The sequence below is a fragment of the Gobius niger genome (assembly GCF_951799975.1).
Source record: "Gobius niger genome assembly, chromosome: 3".
Lineage (NCBI taxonomy): Eukaryota > Metazoa > Chordata > Actinopteri > Gobiiformes > Gobiidae > Gobius > Gobius niger.
The window spans coordinates 35273834-35300629 of record NC_136854.1 but is presented as its reverse complement, the minus strand read 5'-3'; the positions used below and the strand labels follow the sequence as shown (position 1 = coordinate 35300629).

The window sequence follows — 26796 nt, the reverse complement described above, 5'->3', positions numbered from 1 at the left end:
AAGCCTTTACCACACATGTGTCAAGGTCAAGGCCCACGGGCCTGATTTAATGTGTCCTTTGAGGAGCATGAATTCCTCAGTCAAAAAAAGTGAGTCTTTAGTCCATTCCTGTGCGAAAGTCATGGATTTTTAAAGAAATAACCAGTTTGCTCACTCCAGCCACTAGGGGGCAGCTTAAAGTTTGAAAAAAAGGAAATAATTCCACACATGTCCAGCAGAGGTCATTGACCTAAGAGATCAGGATATAAGCAGCATATTATAGCCACGTGGTAAATGGTCAGTCTGCCCCAGGGCAGCTGGGGCTACAATAGTAACTTACCCCCATCGAGTGTGGAGTGAATGAATAATGACTTCATGTAGCACTTTGAGAAACATGTGACACAGGCTGATGAAGCACAATACGTGTAAGCTGTTATTTATGAGGCCACAGTCCTTTACAGTATATGCGGCCCTCGACCCGCCATGGGGGCTGAATTTCGGCCCTCGACCCAAACGACTTTGACGCCCCTGCTTTACCAAGGCTCAAACTATCAAATATAAGTGTTTTGAATGCCTTGTTTGTGTAGGAAAGTATTGCTTATATTTGATACTAACCGGTTATTGCACTCTTTCCTTCTCTCTCTTAGCCTCACTTGGCGGTCGGCAGCAACGACTACTACATGTCGATCTACTCAGCAGAGAAGAGACTAGAGCGGAGATAACACACACCAGCATTTACCCCCCAACCACCCACCCAAACTATGACTGGAGTCCGGGCTGTTGAGCACCGGGATGTAAATGATATTTTTGTACATAATGCAATTACTCCCAACCTGAATGTTCCAGTGACTGCTGCTGACAAAAACAAACTCAAATGCTACAAGAGACTCTATATATACTTACTATATATAATTATCTTTTCATTGTTTATTCATATTCTTATTATGAAGCAAATGATTGTAGACTTGCTGCGGAAGCGTGTATATTTAAAACGAGAACAGGATGACGGAAAGACGAGAGGATTTATTTTAAACGAGTGAGGAAGGATTGTGTTGCGTCGCAGCGATCGCATCACGACTTTGGACTTTGAAGACGCCCCTATATCGCACCAGATGCAACCCACGTTTTTTCAGCTGGACCTCAACACGTGTGTTCGACGGCCGAGACGAACACGGGACGGATATCGCCTTCGCTGCACGTTCACGGACTTTTAAGATAGAGAAAGAAAAAAAAATGCAAAAATGAACTGGATTCTGCCTTGAGCGGCGCATGTGACCCCTGTACGATTGTGTGTGTTAAAATGGGTATTAGCACAGTTACCTTCCCGAGTCCCCCCGTCATCTGCGTGCCAAATTTTCGTTTTCCCTCGCTAAACCCAGCTCTTTTTTTCCCTTCGTTTCTTTCATGACTTACTACCTGTATCCCGGCTTGATTAGGGTAGCTAGCTGAGAACGGAAAGTGTTATTTTTTTTTTAGAATGGTACTTCTGCAAAGCAATAATCATGCTCTTCTAGGACCTAGCCACAAGCCCCGCCCCCTCGTCACGAACAACACCGCACTAGAATGCAAATTTCCATGTAAAGCTCCTGTACCTACATTTGTCCTCGTAATAGAGTGAAATCCTTTCCCGTCAAATGTTGAACAAGCATTAACATTGTGGAAAAAATTAAGCCATTGCAGGTTTAATGTTGTTTCCTCATCAAAAAAGACAAGGAGCAGTGCTTTGCTTCACATACACGCTGTTTTGAGTAATACGAAGTGTATTTCCTGGGTTTTATTGCATCAACGAAGGAACACAAAACTTTCCTCCACATTTTCCAAGCTCGCAATCTATCGCCAGGCCCAGTCTGAGCTGTTATGCACTCAGTGTGTTCGTCACAGTGCCATTGATTTGCCAGCATGCCATTAATGAAAGTTTATATCACGGTATTCCCTCTGCTGCCTCTGGACGATTTGAAATCCGCACCAGCCCAGTCTATCACTTATTACTGTCTTTTCCCAAACACTTCATTTCAAATTATAAAAAGGACGCAATTGATGTTAAAGGTGCATTATGCAACTTTTTATGTGGAAAAAAAAAGTGTGTGTATTTAACCTTGTAGTGACCCAGCAGCTGTATGAGTGGTCAGCATGGCGCCTTTACCTTCGATCACGGTGGTCTCTACAATGTTCCAGGATCAATTGTTTTGTAGGTTTTCTGGTGGGAGGGTCCGTCAGCAGAGAAAACGTTCCAAATAATTGATCCTGGAGCTCCTTAAATAGAGGTCGACCAATGCCATTTTTTTTTTTTTTTTGGCCGATGCCGATATGCACAGCCAATATCTTTTGACCGATATTTTTGGCAGATTTTTCCAAATGTCTGATCTATAATCCTTTAAAAACATAAATACTTGGCCGCTCCAGCAGTGGCCGATTTTATTTTATTACTTTAGATGATTTAGCCATAGTTACTGTCCCAGCTTTGATTAGTTGCCGTTAGCATTAGCATGCTGCTGTTAGCATTAGCGTACTGTTGCTATCAAAAAAACCATTGCGGTGGTTCAAACTAACTCAGCGATTGAATTCTCCAGGTTCTGTGCTTGAAAAAGACATGCATTGTCCATATTCACCGAGATTTAGTGAAACTAGCTAACTTTAGTCAGACTTGTAGCTAACACATTTTCATTGCAATGTTTCTCTGTTCCCCTGAGGCCTCGGCAGTTGTGGAAGGACTCATTTTCAAGATCTAACTTCGCTCTTTCTAATGCAAATGGAAAGTCTTTATCCCTTTCGTGTCCCAGAGATAACGACTTTTATCGGCGCTAGATCGGCCGATATTGTAGAATCCCCAAATATCGGCCTCTAGTCCTAGAGACCACTGTGATGGAAAGTAAAGGCGCCGTGCTGACCACTCATACAGCCACTGGGTCACCATAAGGTCAAATACGCACACATATCAACTTTATTTCACATAAAATGTTACATAATGCACCTTTAAGGTACCTAAAAGAGTGTTTTTTAATGTCCCTTGAAATGTTTTGGGAATGCAGAAGGTTTACCCTGCAGTCTGAAACTTGTCGAACCAGAATTCATGCACAGGGTTTGTGTGTGAGCTCGAAAAGAGTCGAGGAGCCGCGGAAAACAGTTTAAACTCAACTCCCCCTTTCGCCGCTTGAGAACGGGAGGAATCAGGTACAGGAGCTTAAAAATAGTCTCTTAAAATGACAACACTTGGTTCATGCAGCCTTATAGCAATACAACGAATAACTTTATATTTTGAGTGACTAAGTGATGTAATAGTAATCGATAATGTTGCCAAATTTGGTCTTTTTCAACTGTAAAACAAAAATACTTAGTTGATGTCTTTTGAGTTTTTATTTTGGTTTTATTGTTTGATTTTTGAATTTGTTTGAGCAGGGATTTGCAGGAAGTGAGTTTGCTAAGGGCGGCACCAGATCTGCGTGGAGTATTATTGGGTTTAAAATGACCAAAAATGTGTCTAAAAGTCCCAAAGCTTTGTCAGTGCATTGAAACGGTTGATGATAATCCAGTCTGATGCCGCCTTTTTACGCCAACCCTGCATTTCTTTCTGTCACTGTGGTGCTGCTTGGCGTTTTTTTTCCCTGTGATATCAAAATAACGTGCCTCTCCTTGACCTTGCTTCTCTTTTTTTTTTTTTTTTTTAACTGTTCCGTTGTGTAAGTTTGTGTTTTTAATTCTGGCTTTTCTGTCGTTAGGCCTTTGAAGTAGTGTAAGATGGAGGCAGCAGCAGGACACACGTAAGACTTGTACAATACATGCTTCTTCAGTTTCCTATTGGTAAAACTATCACGACTCGAAACAAACCCAGTCACCAGGTTAGTCCACGCACTGACACCGATTTCTCTGTAACGTCACTCAAAGGTAAAAAATTTGCTCCAAAAAGTAAAAAAAAAAAAAAAAAGAGTTCTAACTTTTTAGATTTGGAGAAAAGAAAGAAGAGACTTTAAGGAGTAGGAGGACAGTAAACAGTAAAACAATCAGGTTTTCAGGTCTGTGTGGCTGTAGGCTGCTTTGCTGATTGTGGTTATTGAGACGGGAGATGAAATAAACCAAATATCACACCTGACACTGGTCTCTGCTTCTCTTCAGTGTAATATATAACTTGTCATTCACTTCTACTCTAGTCTGCTTGAATTACATGCAAAATACACACAGAAAAAAAAATATATATAAAAGTGCTTGAAATGTTCGGTTTGGACCAACTGTTTTTGTTGTGTTTTAAGTGTTCAAGTTAATTCCTTTTGTTTTTAGCAACTTAACCTCTTACCACCTGCCTAAACCAAATGCATACTGTCCTCTTTTGGCTGTGTAACACCTCATTTGAAAGCTAAGACCCACAAAACTGATCTTTTTCCTCGCATTGTTGCTGTGCTGTGTCACATTTTGTATGTTTGTTTGTTTTTTTTGTCACATTTTTGTTGAATTTTTGTCACTCTTTGGTTGAGTTTTTGTCACTCTTTGGTTGAGTTTTTGTCACATTTTTGTCATATTTTTGTCACATCTTTGTTGAATTTTTGTCACATTTTTGTTGCGTTTACATCCTTGTTTTCTTCTCATTTTTTGTGGCTATTTTGGTGCTTTTTTCCCCAAGAAGCTTTTTGATTAGGGTAAAGCCAAACTGGAGAAAATGGGATCCGTTCAGGTGGAAGTTAAGAGGTTAAAGCAGCATTAAGTAACTCATGCCCCTAGAGGCCATAAGCGCAACCGCAGGTGTCGTAGTAAGTTGCGATTTTTTTACTTATTAATTGTCCGTGAGAGTAAATACTACGCTGACAGAAAAGGCGAAGGGAGAGAGGGATATTGTACATCCAGTTACACAATGGAAATTATTTTTTTCACGTTTTTCAAGTTGCAATTGTGGTTTTCAGGCCAGAGACACCAGGGGGAGATGAAAGACCCTCCAATCATCACATAAACACTTGTATTACCCCCATAGGGACTACGGAAAGGATTTATTAAGGTAAACAAGTTACGTAGTATTGCTTTAATGCTTGTTCCTTTGGAAATCTTATATCAAGACAGCCCAAACCTCCTCATAGTAAATGTCTTCATTCAAGCACTTTTCCTTTTGCTAAGATAAGATGGGACTTTTTCCAGTGTAGGACAGTTGTCTGGTACTGTGTTCACTGAGTGTAATTTCAATGTGGAGTGAACCAATCAGAGAAATGTAACCTGTTAATTTCCATCAGTAATAATAATAATGCATTGGTTTTATATAGCGCTTTTCTGGACACTCAAAGACCCTGTACATTGCATTATTTATTCACTCCATACTTGGTTGTGGTAAGCTCTGGGATAGACTGACAGAAAGAAGCGAGTCTGCGCCATCGGCCACCAACCACTCACTCATTCACACACTACATTCACCCTGGTGTTATCAAACAGTCTCCCATCCAAGAACCAACCAGGACCTTCCCTGCTTCACTTCCAAGACCTGACGGATCAGGCAGAGCAAAGGCGGTACAGCCGTAAGTAAGAGTGGTGACAGTGGTAGATTCCAAATTCAGTGGCAAGGCACAAAAATGATTAGTTCTGACAGAATGCACCGAGGGGAAATCAAAGCTCAATGGAGCAGTACCAGATTGCCTTATGTTTGGGCTATTTAAGGCACAGATGACCAGTAGAGTTGGCTTATAAGCAGAAGTTTTCATCTTGAGGCCAGCATTTATTTAAAAAGTGTCCTACAACGACGACTCTCGTGAGCTGTGCCTCTTCTGTCCCACATGATGTGTTCAGGAGCATTCGGTTAATTACAACAAAAAGTAGGAACGAAGATAATGAAAATATGTCTGCAAACCATACATATAAATCGCTTTTTTAGTTTAAACAACAATGAATTTGACACTAATGCAGATATGGTCATATCTCACACACAGAATATATGGAGGCTATGTAATGTTTGGGTTTGGAGTTGTTTGCACCCCCTGTTCAGTTCATTTGTTTAAAATTGGCCATTATTAATGTTATTATTGTTGTTTTGGACTCGGGTGCTGACCACGGTTCATGCAGGGGGGGGTTTCATGGCTGATTCAGGACTGACATTCAGCTCAAGATAACCCGCCTGTTTCACGGCTACCACCCCAAATGAAACGGAAAGATGAAACGTATACTTAACGAGGATATGTCTTTAGATTGTTGCCAAAATAATGCCTAACACAGATGAAATATTTAAAACATACATGTTGTACAGGCCTATTCTGACGGACCAATACTCATTACTTTATGACAGCAGTATTGATCGTCCAGCTGTGATTCATGTTGCAGAAAGTGGTGGTGGGAAGTGCTGCTGTTCAAACAACGCAGTGTCTGACAGGGCATTGTGTTAAGGGGTCAGAGTTCAAAGGCCTGACGACTGCGTACATAGCAATCCCGTCTGCGTTGTGACTATACCACCGACACACACACACACGCTATCTTGTACTTCTATCTTTGCGAGGACACTCATAGACATAATGTATTACCCTAACCCTAAACCCCTAACCTTAATCCTAACCCTAATCTTAACCCAATTCTAACCCTAAAACCACATCTTGACCCTCAAACAGTCCTTCAAAATGTCCTCACTTTCCAACAATGTCCTCACTCTGTTGGTTAAAAAGTCACACTGGTCCTCACAATGTCATAAGTACTGGAACATACACACATACACTGGGTTCACGTAATACGAGAGCATTCCATAGACTTTATTCAAGGAGTATAACTTTAACCAGATTTACTACTGCCCGTAATCTGGCTGAACACTTTTCTAATTTCTATAACATGTTGTATTATATGCTACAAATAATACAAAAGAAAGTGGAAACGAAAAGAATGTCTCTCTGAGATGGCGTAAGTATTCCAATATCTATTGAAATGTGGGTGGGCGACTGAAATAGTAGCGAAAGTGGGACATGGAAGGACAGACATGAGAAATTAACAAAAAAATCACACACACGGAAAGAAATGGGTCACAAAATACTCTAATCTGGGAATTGTACATTTTATGCCTTAAACACAACAAATCTATTCATTTATCATTTCTAAAAATGTGGAAACATTAGACTGAGCAGATGAATAAAGTCAAAGTTGGATATCCGAAAAATTGGGCAAAACATTTTGTAAAACTGACACAATATTGAAAATGTCTTCAAAACATGCAGTTGAATTTGCCTTGGGCCATAGTTTTTGTGTTTTTTTATGAATATATGGCAAACAACATCAACAACTATAGATTTAATGCCTACTTGAAACAACGGTAAATGCTTTTCACTGACATTTAAGGTCTTTGTTTTGGCACAGTTCCTTTACACTGCGTTCCAAATTATTATGCAAATTACATTTTTCTAAGATTTTCTAAATTGTCAACTCAAATGAGAGTCAGCATAATTTTCAAGTCTTTACCTGGTAGAGGATCGTTTAAATGTGGTGGAAAAAAATTCCTAGTGATAACAGTATTAAAAATATATATATATATATATATATATATATATATATATATATATATATATATATATATATATATATATATAGTAAAAACCTCAAAATCTACTGTTCCAAATTATTATGCAACTCATTGTTTCAATACATTTTAAAGCTTGTAATTAACTGAAAATGGTCATTTGTTGAATTTGTAGCATAAGGAGGTCATATTTACTGAAATCAAAAGCTAATTCAATCAAAAAAATATTAACAGGTCAAGTTATATTTTACCATAGCAGCCCTTGTGTGATAGCAGCTTAAAAGCTCTTAAATCCATTAAACTTGTGAGTTTTTGGACAGTTTCTGCTTGGATTTGTTTGCAGGATGTCAGAATAGCCTCCCAGAGCTGCCGTTTGGATGAAAACTGCCTCCCACCCTCATAGAAGTTTCTTTTGTTGAGGCTCCAAAGGTTCTCAATAGGGTTGAGGTCAGGGGAGGAGGGGGTCCACATCATGAGTTTCTCTCCTTTTATGCCCATAGCAGCCAGTGATGCAGAGGTATTCTTTACAGCAGGACATGGTGCGTTGTCATGCATGAAGAGGATCTTGTTAGGGAAAACACGGCTCTTCTTTTTGTAGCATAGAAGACAGTGGTCAGTCAGAAACTCACATATTGTTCATTTTCACACCTTCAGGGAGCCTAAAGAGGCCGACCAGCTCTCTCCTCATGATTCTGGCCCAAAACATGACTCCGCCACCTCTTTACTGACGTCACAGCCTTGTTGGGACATTGTGGTCATTCACCAACCATTCACTACTCCATTGATTTGACCATCCAGGGCTACACGGCCTCATCAGTGAACAAGACTGTTTGAAAATGAGTCATCATGTATTTCTGAGCCACTGCAGCCGTTTCTGCTCGTCAGCATTCAATTAACAGTTTAGGGGAGGCCCAGATAGAAGGATTATGCACAACTGCAGCCTCTGGAGGGTCCGACACCTTGATGTTCGGGGGACTCCAGAGGCACCAGCAGCTTCAAATACCTGTCTGCTGCTTTGTAGCATCTGTTCTCATAATCTGATGTGTTTGTCTGGCAGAAACCGTCCATATTGTGCCTTTGCACAAACCGGAGTGTGCTCTGAATCATCCACAAATCTCTTATAAGTATGATGATTATGCCTAATATTTCATGAAATATCGAAGGTTTTCATACCTAGACCAAGGCATTCAACTATTTCACGCTTTCATCAGCAGAAAGACCCTTTTTCTTTCCCATATTGCTTGAAAATGATGATCTGCATAATAAAGTGGAACACCCTTTTTCAGTAGTTTTTCCCTTAACTGGGCTTAACCTGAAAACTAATCATCCCAGGTCTCTGAGATTAATGTCAGTGATTCATAGAGCCCCAAGACACGATACCATCCATGAGTTTCATTATTATTGTTTTTTTGTTTTTTTTACCTTTTTGACACAAAAATCCAATTTGCATAATAATTTGGAACGCAGTGTAATGACTCAAAAAACTCAACAACACTGTTGGATAATTTGTCATTCTCTATGTAAGTCTAAGTTCATGAAAAAGGGGGACATTAAAGGTCTAAGTGGCTGTGCAGTACAACCAAAAGAGGCACAGGTGATCACCATAATCGTAATATCTAGAAGATATTGTATCAACGACAAATCCTGCAGTATTCAACAAACGACGCCACAAAAACGTCAAACTCAAATCAGTCGTCTCTTTTATGCATTACAGGCCAATTGTCTTCTAAAACCCAGTGCTATGTGACAGCGTTAACAGAGGAGGTCCCCGTATGACTTGGTAAAAACACACACACACACACACACACACACACACCCACATACACACACACACACATTCACAAAGCCACAGAGGAGTCCAGGGGAGCACATTCCTGAGCGGGAGAGACATGGGCAGCCGGGACATCCTGAGGAAGCAACACTCACTTCCTGTCAAATTAAAGCCAACTCGCTGCTGCTGCTCGTGATAACCGTCTCCAATGAGGGTACCACCTCAGTGTCCCCCTCCCGTCCCCGCCCACTGCAGCCAAAATCCATGACCAGAAACGTCCCAGCGGCAACATCAACCAGTGCAGCTCAGGACGTGTCAACGGGATTCTCAAGTCAGGATGGGGGTCATGTTGCTGCTCACCTCTGTGCTCCTGTCCAGCTGTGAGGAGATTAACTAAGTGCAGAGCAAATACCTGTTTTGTGATTTCAAATTTGTTGACTTTTGTCTTTTCTTGTCCAAAGATGTGGGTTCGCAAACAGGAGCGGACGCCCAGAGCAGTAAGTACATCACTGATCACTTTCTTGAAAGTCTTTCAGGGCAATGTGTGGGTTAAACAGATTTTGTCAAGGATACCTGTTGGACGTATGGCTGCACAATACGGGAAAGAATTGTAGTGTATGATAATGCGATATTAGGACCAAAACAGGGATCAAATTGAACTAGATTAGGAAAATCGTGAGTAAAACAGAACTTTTACCTTAAATTTGCGATATATATTCATACTACATCACCAAATATTGCAATAACACTAATCTGTGTCCTCATAACTGGCCTCACACACCAGTATGTTGTCTGATTTGTGTGTTGTGTAAAAGAGAAGGAAAGAAAGACAACAAAAAAACTAATTTCGCAATACAGTATTGTGCTGCCCTTGTTAATAAGAGGAAAGATAATCTTATCAAAATAGGACATTTCTAACAGTGGATCAGCCTTAATGCTATATTAGGAAACTGGAAATTAAGTTAATTTCATCCAACACAGCATGTTTTTATCTATATCTATATATATCAGAGTTTCCATGGGGCATTAAAAAGCATTAATAGTCATTAAAGGAATTATACCAAATTTAAGGCCCTTTAATTACATCTGGTTCAAATTGGCGTTAAATATATACATTTTTAAGAAAACATAATTTTTCCTTTTAGACAGAACCCACTCAATGATTTTGCTTAACTAAAAAAACACAGAAACTGTGATTTACAACAAAAGGCCTAACTAAAGCTCTGACAGAAATTTGACACAATCTTTTGCTCAAAAGTTTCCCGTTGTGTCTAATTTGGTTTTGAATATCCACATTTTCCAACGTTCCCATTTGATTGAACGCTTACAAATCTTACGGAATGAAATATGCCAAGATTTTTTGCATTTGTGGCATTAAAAATATATTGTTGAGGGATTTGAATGGCATTACAAAAGCATTACATTTTACTTGATGCCACTTGTATAAACCCTGATATATTTTTCCTTAGAAACTTCACTTTTTTGAATGACAATTTGAGCAAACTAATGAACAATATGGTACTTGAGCTGTTCCTGTGACATGGCTCTATTTTTCTTTGCCAAAATGGTGGTGTGAACATGTGACAAAGATCCACCTGTTCCCACCTGTTACTTCAGCTTCATTATTCATCATCATGTTCAGTGTTTGTGCCCCGTCTCTGCATTGTTGAGAAAGACAGTTTATCCTCCAGTGTCCATGTGTTTCTGTGACCAGCAGTCAAAGAGCTGTCGGTCCAGACTCAAGTGTGAGAATTAATATCACAATTTTCTTTATTTATCGTGAATCATGTGCACCTAGTGTTGGATTTTAGAGGCCACTAAAGCTCTTCTGAGAGTCTACATTTTGGTGAAGGGAGAAAAGTAAACCATGTGTCTGTGTTTGAGCATAATAAACAAAAAAGACTTGAATCTTGAGCTGTATTGATTGTGATGCAGCGCTCTCTCCAAGTTGATTGATCGTGATTTGATTTCATATTGTGAAATCGCCCACTCACTCTTTAAAACGTGGGCTCGTCTGTGGAAGTTTCCCATCGGATTATCTGCTGTGTTTGGTGTTGGATGTGACGCTTTGAAGGTGACGTTTTGGATACGTAGTTGGGAACTTGTTATCGCACAGTGTCACACGGCTCTCTGTCCTCGCTGCTGTTTAGTAGAAATCATTAGTTCTGTTTGAAGTGAGGACAGAGCTCGTATCTGAGACAAGACTCCACCAGTACTGGAGAATAAGTGGCACATAGGTCTGTATATAGGGCTGGGTGATATTAAACATAATAACATATAACACAGATAACAGAGTTTAAAGCTGTCTTAAGCGATGTCTTCTTCTTCTGTCTTCAGTGGGTCCATACTTTTTAGTCCCTTTATACAATGTGCCAGTACTTTTTGTAATTAAACAACAACTAATAAGTCTGGTCTGTGGCTTTCAGGTGAATTTCTGCGATGTGGACATAAATGGAACTCATGGTATTTCCTGAGACTAAGCGTTCACTGCCCCTGGGCCCATGTTACGATAGTCTTCAGTTACCTGTCGCCCCTATAGAGCAGTGGTTAATGGCATAGGACCTAAAGTGAGTCACAGAAAACACAAGCTGGGGATGAGTTGTTTTGACGATGCTTTTACCCTCTAATAGTTTGCTCAACCGTTTGGTAGAGCACACTTTATCGAATCATGTGTTGTTTCTAATTCTGCCTATAGCTACCATTCGGTTTAAGTTTGTAATACTCAAAATATCCAGTTTGGACTAGTAAAGGTTGGGGTTGGACTAGTTTGGACTGGTTTATGCTGGTTTAGAGCAGGTTTGGGCCAGTTCCAGCCGTTTAGACCAGGTTTGGACTGGTTTATGCTGGTTTTGACCGGTTTAGAGCTGTTTTTCACTGGTTTAGAGGTGGTTTTGATTGGTTTCGACCAGGTTGAGATCAGGTCTGGCTGGACCGGTTTATGCTGGTTTAGAGCAGGTTTGGGCCAGTTCCAGCCTTATTTGGACCAGTTTAGACCAGTTTAGACCAGGTTTGGACTGGTTTATGCTGGTTTTGACTGGTTTAGAGAAGGTTTTGATTGGTTTCGACCAGGTTTAGATCAGGTCTGGCTGGACTGGTTTGTGCTGGTTTAGAGCAGGTTTGGGCCAATTCCAGCCTTATTTGGACCAGTTTAGACCAGGTTTGGACTGGTTTATGCTGGTTTTGACCGGTTTAGAGCTGTTTTTCACTGGTATAGAGGAGGTTTTGATTGGTTTCGACCAGGTTTAGATCAGGTCTGGCTGGACTGGTTTATGCTGGTTTAGAGCAGGTTTGGGCCAGTTCCAGCCTTATTTGGACCGGTTTAGACCAGTTTAGACCAGGTTTGGACTGGTTTATGCTGGTTTTGACTGGTTAAGAGAAGGTTTTGATTGGTTTTGACCAGGTTTAGATCAGGTCTGGCTGGACTGGTTTGTGCTGGTTTAGATCAGGTATGGACTGGTTTAAGGCAGGTAACTCAGAGGTGTATCAAAAAAATAAAATAAACATAAAGTAACAACATTGTTTGTCCTCCAAATGCTTAGAAAATACCAAAAACGGTTTAGGGAGTAACATTAAAGGGTTAAAATCAATAATGAGTTGGCATATACAGTATTTTTCGTTATATTTTAACTGTAGATTGTTTTGTAGTCTGGAAATATTTCTAAAGAACTGCCATAGCGAACCCAGGGGAGAGAAAAAGTGAGTGAGCTGTGTTTTTTTTAGCAACTAATCCAAAAACAAAGGCCACACCCACAGCTTTATTTGCTCAACACTTATATTACATTCATAACAGGGACTGCACCAAGAGACTCCCTCCTCTTCAAGATCGCTCTTTAGTGACGATACATCGAACATAGAGGGAGGGTGAGATTGAAACGTGACCAGCGGAGAGTCAATTCAAGTTTGCTCTGATATTTCCCCAATTGCCCCACCTTTCTCAGACCAAAGTGTTGTTTTTTTTCCTCTCTTGGACAGGGCCAGGCTGCAGGTGGGTGTGTCCCTGCGCTCCTGTCTGTCTGCTCCTCTGTTTGTTTACCTCACACAGCAGCAGCAGCAGCAGACTGGCGTGAGCTCCATCTGCTTCAGCGGCTGCTCTGGGGGCTCATTACACAAACTTTAGCTGCTTTAGAAAGTCAACTCGGAGGCCATTTATACCAAAGCATTATATTAGTCTCCGAAAACCCACCGTGACATTTAGTTCAGTTAAAACGAGCCAGCAAGACTAAAACATGTTATCCCTCTCCGTCAAAGCTCATTGTCCTTGAATTTAGTAAAGTAATGTTATCAAACCAGGTCAAACGACAATGAGTCTATGGCGAGGGTTTTCTGATAGTCTTTCTATTACTTCGGAGCAGAGCGACTTCACTGCAGCTTTTACTCCTGCTCTGTAAGCGCTCACTCACTCTAAAATGTAGAGAAGCGTTTGTAAAAAGCAGCCGTCATAAATAAGTCAAGCAAAAGTACCTAAAACTTTTCCTGTAGCTGCTTTACTTAATACTGCTTGTCTTGCAGTAAGAGACGTTGGTTTAATGTAGGGAAAAACATCTCCACCACCAGGGCTTAGACTCCGGAGCAGGCTGTGAAGAGGAGGAGATTCTGCTGTAGCTTAAGGGCCTTTCTCACCGGTCTGGAGACGAGTTAGTGACTAGTTAGAGATTCGAGTTGCCGCTGGTCAACCTGTTTGTTTTCACCGAGACTATCTGGAGACTCGGCATCTCCATGGCCGCTATGGACTTGAGTTTCCAACTAGTTTCCAACTCGCCTCCAGGCCGGTGAGATAGGCCCTGTAGTTCTGCGGCTGTGGTGGTGATGGGACATCGCAGTACATTGCTAAAAGTGGGCAGAAAAAGCATTTGTATGAATGATACACTGCAAAAAATGAATTAGGATTGTTCATCTAGTTTAGATTGCAGTGATTTATTTTAATCTTAAAGGGGCTAGATGCAAGTTTGCCATTTTATACTCACTACTGCCACCTCAGGTCATACGTGTAACTGCACCTCTATAATAAGCCCGTGAGTGACAGTGCAGGATTTTAGAGGCAGTTGAGGTAAATATGTCTGGGCTCATTCTACACCTTAGGACATTGATGAAAGATGTAAGGGGAGGAAAATACTTAATTTTAACATTTTTAAACTCTGTATAGTCCCTTTAATTCAAGTGTAAATATCTTAGCCCCATAGACAGATTTCTTGAACTCAGATGAAGGACTTATTTCAAGAAAGTTTTACGTATTTCAAGATGACTTTTTGTAGTGTAGCAGTTAAAGGAACAGGCCACCGTTTTTCCATACTGAGATATGTTCTTACCTGAGCTTAGACGAGTTGATGCGTGAAAGACCAGACCTGTCTGGTCTTTGTGTGTGCCCTCAGCCACGCAAAAAGACCAAAGATGTTTGTTAGCATTTGGCCTCTCCCAGTATATTCCCATAGCTCCAAATGGGGTGAAGTTAGAAGCGACCAAGCTCTTCCACAGGCACGCACAAAGGCCACACAGGTACATATCAACTCGTCTAAGCTCAGGTTAGAATATATCTCCGTATGGAAAAACGGTGGCCTGTTCCTTTAAGACTTCTCAGCCTTTTATTGCTGCATAGTCCGTTTGAGAGCATCAACAAAGCTCTGTCTGTCATTGGAAATGCGAGAAAATCTTTATTCGTATATGACTAAAACGGCAAGCTCTTTCATTAATAATAATGTTCTTACTGTCGTCACATTTCTACTGTTTCTACTGCTTTTGAGTCCGGGCAGTTTGACCATTTATAAACATCACCGACTGTGGCCTCTGAATCAGACATGAGTTTCCTCACGTCAAAGTCACAGACTGTTTACAACTATTCACAATGAGAACTATGTGCCTCTGTTAAAGTTAGCAGATAAACAGCAAAGTGAAAAGCTGTATCAATGACCAAAAATGGCTGAATACATTCTGCGATGACTAACCTGTTTTCATACGCATTGTTGTGGCTTCTGTCTCACACCCAGATGAGATCAGGGGGCTAATGGGGCCATAATGGAAACTTTCAGCCACATCTGCAAACTGAGGCCTACCTTCTAGCTTTTCTGTTCAAAATGGGAAGTGAGGAAGAGGAAATGCCAGGTTTCCTTAGTTCACAGAAGCTTCCTGCCTCTCGTACAGGAGCACTTCATCAGATGATGTTTGGCCCGTATGATTTAGAGGTCAGAAATGTACGGAATTTGTCTTTTGTTCACACACACAAAAAATGGTGTAGTCATTCAGCTGTTAGCAGAGGTTGTCACTCTTTAAGTACTGGAGGTTTACTTGAGTAGAGTGTCTGTGCATTTTTTGATATATATATTTGTTTGGGCAGACACACACATCCGCAAATCCTCAACAGTGTGTGCTGCTCTCGTATTTTTTTTATTACTTTTACCACATTTAAAATAAATAAATAATGCTTTCTACTCTCAGCACTCTTAAAACGGCTCCAAAGTCAAACACTGGCTGCGCATTTTGTCCCATTTAGAAACCCAATGATGCTCACGCTGGGACAGTAGGTGACGCTGTGCCGTGTCACTGTCACAAACTCACATAAAGGAAATAGGTTTGTCCCAGTCACGTTGCCGTACTGAGTTCAAGCACTTCTTTAAACTGATTTTCTACTTTGAATATTGTCAAATACTTCAGTGCTTTAACTTAAAGTGATAGTCTGGAAGTCTAAATGTGTTACAAATTTTATAAAATGTGCAAAAATGACCACCTGCTCTTTTGATGTAAAGTCAGTAATAATCTATATGTATTTATATTTTTGTAGTCCCTCCTTCCTAGATCTCAGCAACTACTCAGAGTCTAGTCTCCTCCCACGTCGACCAATGAGACGAGCTTTTCCTGTGAACCAGCCTGTCAGGTCCAATCAGGAGGGAGTGGGAGGAGCTAGATCATTTACCTTTAAAAATTCTGTTCCTTCTCTCCTCATTTTGCAAACTAAGAAGGGTTTTCTGGTCAAATTTCACTCTATCTCTCCTCACTTTGCAAACTTACAGACTATCACTTTAAAGCCACACCGTGTAGAATTTTACCCAATAAATACAACTGAAATACAAGCATTTATTTTATGACAAATATTTTTATCATTGAAAAATACCTCAGAAATGTACTACAAACATGAGCCTCTGCTTTGAGCGGCTCAGCTCTCCTAAGACATGACTGGTACTTTACCGGGAGTGGGTACGTCTCCAGCTCGTCTCCATGGAGATTTTAAGTTTTAAACAGGTTTGGCCCTCATCCAAATCCTTTCTTTGATTACCCACTGCAGTTAATAGCATTTTCTGTATCAAGCTGGCCATTAGAAGCATGTTTTGTATTGTGGGCAACAGTAATGTCCAAAATGTTACGCAGTGTACCTTTAACGCCACACCACGTACCATTTCAACCAAAAAATAGAATAGAATACAAGCATTTATTATTTTACAGATAGTTCTATTGTTGGAAAATCACTAACAAATGGCCACACGAATCTTATGAGACTTCACTTGACTGTAACTTTACTGGGAGCGGGACGTCTCCAGCTTGTCTCCATGGAGATGTTGACTAAAGGCAGTCAAGTATGAGGTTTAAGTAGGTTTGGTCCTCATCCAAATTCATTCCCTGATTACCCACTGCGAAAATGTGATTGTTTGTGTCCAGCTGGTCTTTAGGAGCATGTTTTTTATTGCTGGCAAGTGGCAACCATAAAATCGAAAATGTTACGCAGTGTGCCTTTAAAGGAATAATATGCCAAATTTTACTTGTATTCTATTCAACCGGGAGTATCTGTACTTTTACTCAATTAATGAAATCAGGTACTTTGACCACCACTTGCTATTAATAAGGAGGATGCAGCAATACTTTTATATATTTTAACTTGCGAGATATTGGTCAATAATGCTGCTTATGTCTGGGGGGAGTTCTGTGTAACGTTGTAGTAATAATGACTATAAGCCTTGTCTGACCCCACCTCTCCTGTCCCCCCTCAGTGTTCACCATCCGCTCCATCTCTCTGTCCCTGGAGCCCCGTGACGACGTGCCGCGGGACACCAACGTCACGGTGAGGTGCGGCGCGGTGGTGAGCAGCGTGGAACACCAGCCCCTGAGCCGAGAGTACACCATCTACAAAGACGGCGTCACGATCTACTCCAAAACCACCAGCAGCCCCGAGGACCTGCTGTACCCCCTGTCCCAAGCGCGAGTGTCCCACACGGGCAAATACAAGTGCAGGATCAGCATCGAGGGCAAGAGCCTGAGCAGCGAGTCGCACAGGCTCACAGTGACCGGTAACAGAACGTCAACGCTACATTTACAGGGGGGGGGGTGTGAATATTTCAAACACACTCAAGCTTTTACCCCACCATCTACGCACACACACCCTCACTCACTAACTCACACACGCAGAATAAAATAAATAGATAGTATATAAGGCTTGGTACAGACAGACAGTTGAGGAGCCGTCTGGGCCTCATGACCGATGATTTAAATGTCAGTTTTGTCCTGGTTAAGCTGGAGAAAGTTTCTGCCATCCAGGATTTGATATCTAAAATGCAGTTAAAAAGTGCATCTATTGGCCTGATGACATCACCAGGATAAAAAGCACTGGGCCTAAAATCGAACCCTGGGGCACACCCACATGTAATTTTTTGGACCTTAGAGGAGCAGGTATCCACACTTACCATGAATGAAGTTTAACTAATTAATTTAATTGTCTGTGCTGCCAATCGCCATGAGTTGTTTTCTCCTATATTGTTTTTGGATTAATAGTTTTCCACATTTTTTACACTTTGCCATATGCCCTTAGGTAATTTATACATTTTTACAGATAATGCTATTTAACCTCCTAACCCCTACCTGAACCGAGCACACGCTCCAGTTTGGCTTCACCCAAATCTAAAAGGTTCTTGAAAAAAGTGTCAAAAATTAGACAAAAATTAGTATGAAAATAATAACAAAATAATTATAAAAACGTGACAAAAAATCATGAATGTGTGACAAAAACGCAAAAAAAAGCGATTTAGTCTACATTTAGATGAGTTTTGTTGGTCTTAGCTTTCAAATGAGACATTACACTGGCCTTTAGGCTGTGACCTCATGGATTTGGGTAAGGCTGAACTTGAGAAAATGCACTTGGTTAAGGCGGGGGTTCAGGGGTTCATATTCATAATTTTTATGTGAATTCAGCCTAATTCTGTCCCAATTCGTGTGTTAGTTGTAGAAATCTCCTGAAACCTGAAGCTAGTTCCAGCTCAATTGTTTATCGTTACTATGGAAACAGCTGCAATGGAGTGATACAGAACGTGATTTCGCTGTTATTTAATTGTTGCCGGACTAGGTGTACATTATCACTTTTTAAAGGACACCCGCCAGCCAATCAGAATTGAGTATTCACCCAGACCATGGTATAATGCTTGTTGTATCTTACTATTTTCCGTGTATTTTGGTCCTGCAGGTCTGTCCACCCCGGTCCTCCTCGTTGAACAGACCAAGCTCCGTGAAGGAGAGGAGCTCAAGGCCAGCTGCTCGGCCCCGGGGGAGACTGGCTCCATCATTTTCTACTTTTTTGAAGACCTCAAGGAGAAACGAGAAGAGAGGGTGAATTTGGATCGTGTGGAGGTGACGTTCCCCCTGAGCGGACCGGGACAACACACCATAGAGTGCTCCTACATGGTCCTCATCCCGCCAGACAAAAGAGCATCCGAGAAGAGCAACTCCGTGCCCGTCTCTGTGAGAGGTAATGAGAAATAACATGATGGGGCAATTTATGAACATTTGAGTCTGTTAAAAGTGGGGTTTGTGCAAATATTTCACCAAACTCACATGTGTAAATGTATGTGGGATAAAAAGGCGTTGCCACTGAGTAAAACCTGGTCCTTTTCTCATGGCCTTTTAGCTTTATTAGTCTGGAGTATCAGTGAATAGGTCGAAAACAGTGTCTGTCAGGCGCACATATGCTGCAGTAACATCCACTAAGCTATTGCAGTGCCATTTAAACACACTTTCTTGAGGAATATCAATCTAGTCCTTTCCTGTTACAAACTTATAACACCACAATGTCGTTTGTTTTTGTCCACAGAGTTGTCGATCACACCAGTCCTGGATATATTCCCTCAGTACAAAGTCTACGAAGGAGACCAGCTCACCCTGTTCTGTAAATTTAAAGACATTTATGACCACGTCGACCCGGTGCACGTGTATCTGAGCCAGGGCACTAAGCTGCTGAAGAGCGGACAGAACGAAGTGAACCACACCATGAAGGTTTTGGCCGAAGATCCGGCTGAGTTCGAGTGTCGATTAGAAATGGGAAAAGTGGTGAAGGCAGAAACCAAAGCTATCCCCGTCACCGGTGAGTTTATTTGCTTGGATCTCTATTTTTCCTTACTTGCTCTTCCTTGGTACCTTCTCATGAATTTAAAAAAAAAAAGATATTTTGGCTGCAATAGAGCTTTGCTGTTGTGTCTTTCAGAAAGACCCTTCAGCCACTTTACTGTGAATTTCTTGTGCATCAGTGTTGTTCTTTTAAATGGTAAAAAAAAAGCCTCAAAGTGGTGTTCGCAACTGGATAAAGTCACTAGACTAAAACTATCTATAGCAGTGGTCCCCAACCTTAGGGCTGCAGCCCAGAACCCGGAAGTGGGCAGCACACGGGCCTGACCCACCCGAGCCCAATCACGTTCTGCCCAATCCATTACCAGGACGTATGAGTCCGACCCAAAATGACCCCACACACTTTTTCCAAAATGACCCAGCGTACTTTGGCTTTCAACAGTCTGGCACCACCAAGAGGGCCTGCTCCCTTCACATTCTCGCGCTCATCTCTCCAAAACTCTCCATTGCGCTACACCCTCTCCACTTTTATTTACATCCTTTTTACGCTCTCACTGACAGGACAAACTGTAGTATTTTGTCCCACTGGGAATTGAAGTATCCTGAAGAGACAATAGGCCGATGATCCGAGCTGCTCCTCATGCTTCAGAAACGTGACCCAAAACCTAATTAAACACTTGTTACAAAACAGAGTAAGGCAAGAGTTTAGTTAAGATAATTTAAGATGAGATAATCCTTTATTGATCCCACAATGGAGAAATTCACTTGTTAAAACAGCTCTCAAGAAACAATCAGGGCGTACAAATAAAAGACAGGAAATATGCAGTCAATTGAATAGTATATACAATAAATGCAAATTATAGAAAATAAAGCTAGAGCAGATTATGAAAAATGTCAGCAGTGCAAATTCTTTCAGTCTTAGTGCAGGTAAAGTGACACTGATGCAAACACATTATTGCTCCTAATTTTTTGCATAGTTCAGTTAGTTTATTGCACATGAGTTACTTCACAGTAGTGTTGTACAGTCTGACAGCAGTGCGGACGAAGGCCCTGTGGTGGCACTCTTTCTTGCACTGAGGGTGTCTCATTCTGCCACTGAAAGAGCTGCTCAGCTCCTCTACAGCCCCATGTAGTGGGTGGGAGGTGTTGTCCATGAGGTGAGCTTGGCTAATACCCTCCTGTTCCTCACCTCCTTTACAGAGTCCAGGGGGCAGCCCAGGACGGAGCTGGCCCTCCTGACCAGCTTGTTCAGTCTGTAGCCGGCTGAAAATATGATTTGACCCTAAAAAAAAGGGTTTTCAACGGTTCTCTGTAGCATCAGGAGTGCTTAATAACATACTAAAAGTCTACCACAATCTGACCACTGGAAAGGTCTAATTTTCAAGATGGCGTCCTAGAGGGTGGCCAAATCCTTAAAATGCCCATTACTCCTTTGCTATTCATCCTAGACAAGTCATTTTGGTGTCTAACCCCATGTTTTGTGTATCTAGGAATCCAATTGGCTTGTTCAAATTGTAGTGACATGATTACATAATTGTGAGATAGAAGATGGACAAATGGACAAATATTTATTAACATTAGCAGATTGTCACGGCAACAACACAAATTTTCAACGCAACCTTACATCCCTTCCCATCAGTGTTAATTTCGTCGACTAAAATATTTAGTCTTAATTTTAAAGTGATATTTTTGACGACTAAAATTGGACTAAAACTAAATCAAAAGTTTCTCATGAGACTAAAACTATGACTAAAATGTCCAGATATTTTAGTCGACTAAAATAAGAAAATATGAAAAGGAGAGACTAAAATCATCCAAACTTGTATTGACCGTCTGAAAGAGCCTCATATTATTTAAATTCACTGCCAGAGGATCAGCTCTGAACTTTGTTCATGTGGAGCAGCTCCATGAAGCAGAGGAACAAGATTCCGACGTCGACTAAATTTACAATTTTAGTCGACAAAAACTAGACTAAAATTGAGGATATTTTTTTTGACTAAAACTACACTAAAATCGAATTACATTTTCATCAAAAGACTAAAACTAAAACTAAATTAAAATATGTTGTCAAAATTAACAATGCTTCCCATGTCCCTCTAAATCTCTGGGAGGTGTTTTTTTTTTCATATATGCAGTCGCCTTCTGTTCTTGTCCCGCTCTGTGTTGCCCGTGGCCCATTGTACAGGGCGATGTGGGACCAATCCAGTTTATTGTTGAGGTGAACACCCAGTTGATCTCTTTCTAAAACAATGGCAGGTATAGAGTATAGTTTTAATGTGTTGTTTACCACGTTAATGGTTTTCTTTGCTGCTATCACAAAATACAACAAGCAACAGAACAGCATCTTTTATTGTACAGTGCATCTGTTTAATATATGGTTATGTTTCCAGAGCTGTTTTCGGTGCCCACTCTGACCATGTTTCCGGTGGAGGTCTTCCAAAAGGAGCCCATGAAGCTCGTTTGTAAAAGTGAGACTTTTGCCTCTGAGCGACTATCCAAAGAAGACCTGACTTACGCCATAGACCCGACTCCGTTCCACCTGGTCGAGCGAAGCAGCGGAGAGTTCTTTGGCAAAGCTCTGTCTCTGGAGTTCAGCTACACGTGTCTCGCCAGCGCCAAAGAGATTGTGAAACAAAGCAAAACACTCACCGTGCGCCCCAAAGGTAGAGCCGCATTTTTCTACTTTCAAACATAGAAGGTGTTTTTCATCAGCGATCTCATTTACATCTTCCTCTTCAGTCTCAGTGTCCATACCCAAGATCTCAATCAAGGGCGAGTCCAAACCAATCATCGGCAGACCCTTTAGGATCCAGTGCAAGTCCGACAACGGCAGCCTGCCCATAAACTACACTCTGCTGCAGGACTTCATGCCGGTGTCCTCGGTGATTGTGAGGAGCGACTCTGAGGAGGCCCTGTTCAATGTTACCGTGCACAGACCCAAAGACATCCAGATGTTCATGTGCGAGGCGTCCAACAGCCGGAGAGAGGGCCTGCTCAGCCCCAAACTGCAGACCACGGTCGTTGGTAAAATATTTACTGTCATTTACTGTACATGTGTTTGAGAGGTGCACCAAAGTTATCGTAGTACTGGTTGTTTGTTATGTTCCTGTGGGTAAAGGCAGCAATGAAAGTAAAGCTTAAACTGTTATTTGTGGCCCAAACTTAGTCCCAACTTTCCTAACATCCTACTTCTCAGGAGTTTGTAACCATGATTTACAACCTTCAGGGAGCAAACAGAGCTTTACTGACAGAGGAATTCTAACAACAGCTCGCCTGCTTGTTAACAATGCCTTATAATTAGATGCACAGTCTGTATTTGACACATTTCAGCTTTTACAGCATTCATTTAACAAACAAAACATTGGATTATAAACTTGTAGTAGTTTGTTGTTCAGCCAATGATCCACTGTATGGAGTCAGGGTTTGATAGTTATGGATTGAACATTATCATAGAAATCCGCCATTCTGGGAGATACTAGGCTACTAGAAAACATTGGGCCTTGTTCACGATATGTTCTTACGCACAAATTTGTTCCTAACGCCTTCTTTGGAAGGGTTTTGGCATTCACAAAATGTGTTCTGAGCTGTAAGCGCTCCTCTGGAATAACAAATCCGGAGAACTGAAATCCAGGAAACATGTAAATATGATTATAATAAATTACCGATATTTACCCTGTTAATTCAGAAATGCGTTGGTGATGATACTTTTGCGTTTTATTAACGGCAAGTAAAGTCTTACTGTATTCCTGCTAAAACTTTTGAATACTGCTGTTTATGAATAGCACTAAATGCCCAATGCATTGATGTTATTTGATAAAGACGAGCGGCAAACGCGTGTTTACAAATCGGGCGCTCTTGTGTTTTGCCATTCACGTCCTTCTCTGGCTGCCTGTTGCACACGGCACTTCCTGCCCTTTTAAGGTAAAGATAAACGGTAGCATATGCTAATGAGGCAGTGATATTATGTCAATGAGACAGTGAGATTATGCTAATGAAGCAGTGACATATGCAAATTAGTCCTAAGACACACACGCTTCTAAGTTGGCATTCACCAACCTCAGAGCACAGGTGCGAATAATTTTCTCTACCCAAGAATATGTCGTGAACCTGGTGCAGTTTTCTGACATGATCATGAATGAGGCCCCATTGTCCGTCGGTTCAAAATGAAACTTCAGCGCAAATTCAACCTGGGAGACGTAGGCAACCTTCACTAATCGTCCAATCACGGCCCCAGCTCAAACCGCCCCTTCACGTCAGCCAATCATCGCAGCTGCTTATTCCTGCTTCAGCCAATCATCGGCCAGGATCCCCTTCTTAAGCCTGCCGGTCAATCACTCAACCATTTCCCAGCCACGCTGCGACCCCCCAGCGCCCCTCCTCTGCCTGGCCTCTCCTCAGGCTGCTCATCGGGTCGACCAGCCGCCCCGGGTCTCGCCCTACCACCACCAGTGTCCGGGCTCCGGCGGAAGATTCTGGCCATCATCCATCGATGCAATGTATTCCATATCGTTAATGCAATCTTCCACCGGGGTCCGAGCCCCAATCACGTTTCATGTTCACTAAAATCTCTCTAACGCAGTCTGTCTTTGTGAGTCTCTTCAGGTTGAACTAACTCAAACCAATAAAAACAGTAAAGATCCCTGAGACTTCCTGGTAACTACATTCAACACACTGTAGTGGCCAAATAATGAACAATAACTCTAATTTGTGCGATCCCTCATGGTTTATTATGGAATGTTTATTATGGAATGTACCAATTCTTCTAGAAGTGTTTTCTATGTCTCAGTCCTGAGCTCAATACGCTGTTGCTTTGGAATTTCAAAGATAAGCTTTCAAGGTGAATTTAAAGCACAAGCAAAGATCACATGTTTAGTTTGTAAAGCTGAGCTCAGAATATGTCTATGAATTCAAACTACTCCATTTTGAAATGATAAAAAGTCTAAAGTTGTGTAGTTCTTGTACTCACTGATATTTTCGCTTCTTCTTCTCCGCAGAGCCCGTCTCTCACCCGCTGCTGACCGTCATCCCTACGCTGCCTGAGATCACGGAGGGCTCTGACCTCCTCTTCATCTGCAGCGTCATGGGCACGCCGCCCGTCACCTTCAAGCTCTATCGCGTCGGTTTCGACAAGGCGCTGTTCGACAGGACCTCGTACGAAAACTACACCAGCTTCGAGATCCACGGCCTGGGCAAGGATCACAGCGGCACGTACTACTTTCAGGCCACCAACCCGGCCACCAACTTCGTCAGCAGTGAGCCGGTCAACATAGAGGGTGAGTTGTGTGTTTCCGATATTTTGGCAGAAGGACATTAAAGAAAGCCAGGTTTAACTTACGCTGATGAGCTGTGATTCAAGGACAGGCCTGTGAGATTCTGACAACTGATTCTGACGTGACACATGCACATGATTCAAAATAAGTGAATGAAATTAAACTTACTCAGTCGTACAGGAGTTGTCCATTGTAGATGAAGGTTCTCGAGTCATCATCTGTACTGTGTAGGACCTTTCACCTCTCATCCATAATAAAATAAGGGACATTTAAAAGGTATAGTGGAGATATTGCTTACATTAAAACATTTGGATGCTACACTGTGTTAGATGGATTTACCTGTAGTAACTCGGCGGCTGGTGGAGTTGTTCTACAGCATTTTTCTCCACTTTTTTACAGTTCTGTCAGTCCAGAAAATGTTTACTAGTACCCACAAACATGGCAGTTGGTAAGAGCGAATTTATAACAGCCCATCCCAAACTCTATTGACCACTGGGAGGGGTTAGCTGGTCCACTAGGAGCGCTGTGATAGACCTAGTGTTGCCAGTTGGTCAGCGAATCAGAAGGATTGGAGAAGGATGTTCCCCGGGTCCTATGTTCCCCCACTTCTAGTGACGGGGGAACTGTGAAACCGACCAAATTCTGTTAATTTAGAGAAAAAATGACAACTAGCCTATTTACTCTCTCTCTGTCTCTGTCTGTCTCTCTCCCTCTCTCTCTGTCTGTCTGTCTGTCTCTCTCCCTCGCTGTCTGTTTCTCTCTCTGTCTGTCTGTCTGTCTGTCTCCCTCTCTGTCTGTTTCTCTCTCTGTCTGTCTCTCTCCCTCTCTGTCTGTTTCTCTCTCTGTCTGTCTGTCTGTCTGTCTGTCTCCCTCTCTGTCTGTTTCTCTCTCTGTCTGTCTCTCTGTCTGTCTCTCTCTTTCTCTCTCTCTGTCTGTCTCTCTGTCTGTCTGTCTGTCTCTCTCTCTCTTTCTCTGTGTGTATGTTTCTCTCTCTCTCTCTCTCTCTCCATTTTTTTTTTCAAATAAATGCTTGTCACCATAGACTAAAACCCTATAAACACTGGCGAACATTGAGCCTAATTGTGTTTTGTAAAATAGAAACCTATTTATTTATGCTATAGTATACTTTTTAAAAAAATCACATTTGTAATCTTGTGCATAATGATGTGCCTCGTATAGGCCTACCTTTTGCTAAGCAACAAGCAATTTAGCCTCTCGTTTATTACAATCTCTCTGCTGAACAATTGAACAATAACCGCATATGTTCTCTATTTTAGGCTGTGCTCTTTGAGATTACAGTTCTCTCACCAGAGACGTCCACCATACAGTAACCGTACGCTACAAACATTATGCCCATACACACTGTGCAGCTATCGGGCTTGGTCTGGGGTTCAGGTTGCTTCAGTGAAGATGTTGCTTCTAGCAGGTTAGACGGGGGCAGACGAGAGGAGACAAATAGTGCCCCCTCAAACACTGACAATGCATCGGTTTGTGTGAATCCTCCTTTACCTGCCTGATGAAGCCTAGGCGTTAATTCAACCTGGCAGACTAATTTCAGCATCACCTCCTCCAGCCAATGACCGTATGACTGATTTTACTTTCATATAAATGACTTTCTCCCCTGCGTTTTCTCTCTCTCAGTGCGGCTGGCGTTGTGGAAGAAGATTGTGATCGGGGGCTTCTGTCTGCTGGCCCTGTCCGTCCTGGTGGTGGTGTGTGTCCTCTGCTTCAAATCCCACAGAGGTAGACAGACCTACAGCCCCCCGTCTGCGCCCTCTTAACCTCACTATGTACGAACCTGCCCTCAACACTCTCCTCCCGCTCTCTCCATCTCTGTGTCTTATTGTAGGTAAAAAGGAAGGAGCGTCTGAACTGTCAGTGTGAGTTGGATCAGTATTTGTTTGTGACTGTAATAGGATAGTGTGTTGCTTGAAGCTGAAGGAAAGACATAGGGACATTTTGTAGGATTTGGAAGTCAGTTTGGTGATTTGTATGTAGACTTTAAA

General features: G+C 41.7%; 2 protein-coding genes across 10 annotated transcripts in view; both read left to right on the top strand.

The window, feature by feature from the left end:
* The window catches only part of rptor (regulatory associated protein of MTOR, complex 1), a 298884-nt gene extending 297528 nt beyond the window's left edge, over positions 1-1356 (top strand). For all 5 annotated transcript variants that reach the window (XM_079553276.1, XM_079553279.1, XM_079553277.1 and 2 more), the window contains one exon: positions 627-1356. In XM_079553276.1, the coding sequence (XP_079409402.1) occupies positions 627-701 (75 nt within the window). In that variant the 3' untranslated portion in view covers positions 702-1356. The remainder of the gene's footprint in view (positions 1-626) is intronic.
* Positions 1357-9450: 8094 nt separating this feature from the next.
* Positions 9451-26796, top strand: part of pecam1b (platelet and endothelial cell adhesion molecule 1b) — a 31990-nt gene continuing 14644 nt past the window's right edge. For 3 of the 5 annotated variants that reach the window (XM_079553355.1, XM_079553358.1, XM_079553356.1), the window contains exons 1-10: positions 9451-9589; positions 9671-9706; positions 17183-17479; positions 18646-18927; positions 19270-19539; positions 21911-22183; positions 22260-22544; positions 24515-24793; positions 26432-26533; positions 26640-26670. In XM_079553355.1, coding sequence (XP_079409481.1) covers positions 9547-9589; positions 9671-9706; positions 17183-17479; positions 18646-18927; positions 19270-19539; positions 21911-22183; positions 22260-22544; positions 24515-24793; positions 26432-26533; positions 26640-26670 — 1898 coding nt within the window. In that variant the 5' untranslated portion in view covers positions 9451-9546. Of the gene's footprint in view, positions 9590-9670; positions 9707-17182; positions 17480-18645; positions 18928-19269; positions 19540-21910; positions 22184-22259; positions 22545-24514; positions 24794-26431; positions 26581-26639; positions 26671-26796 lie in introns of all 5 variants that reach the window. The other 2 variants (XR_013792714.1, XM_079553357.1) reach the window with 2 other exon arrangements.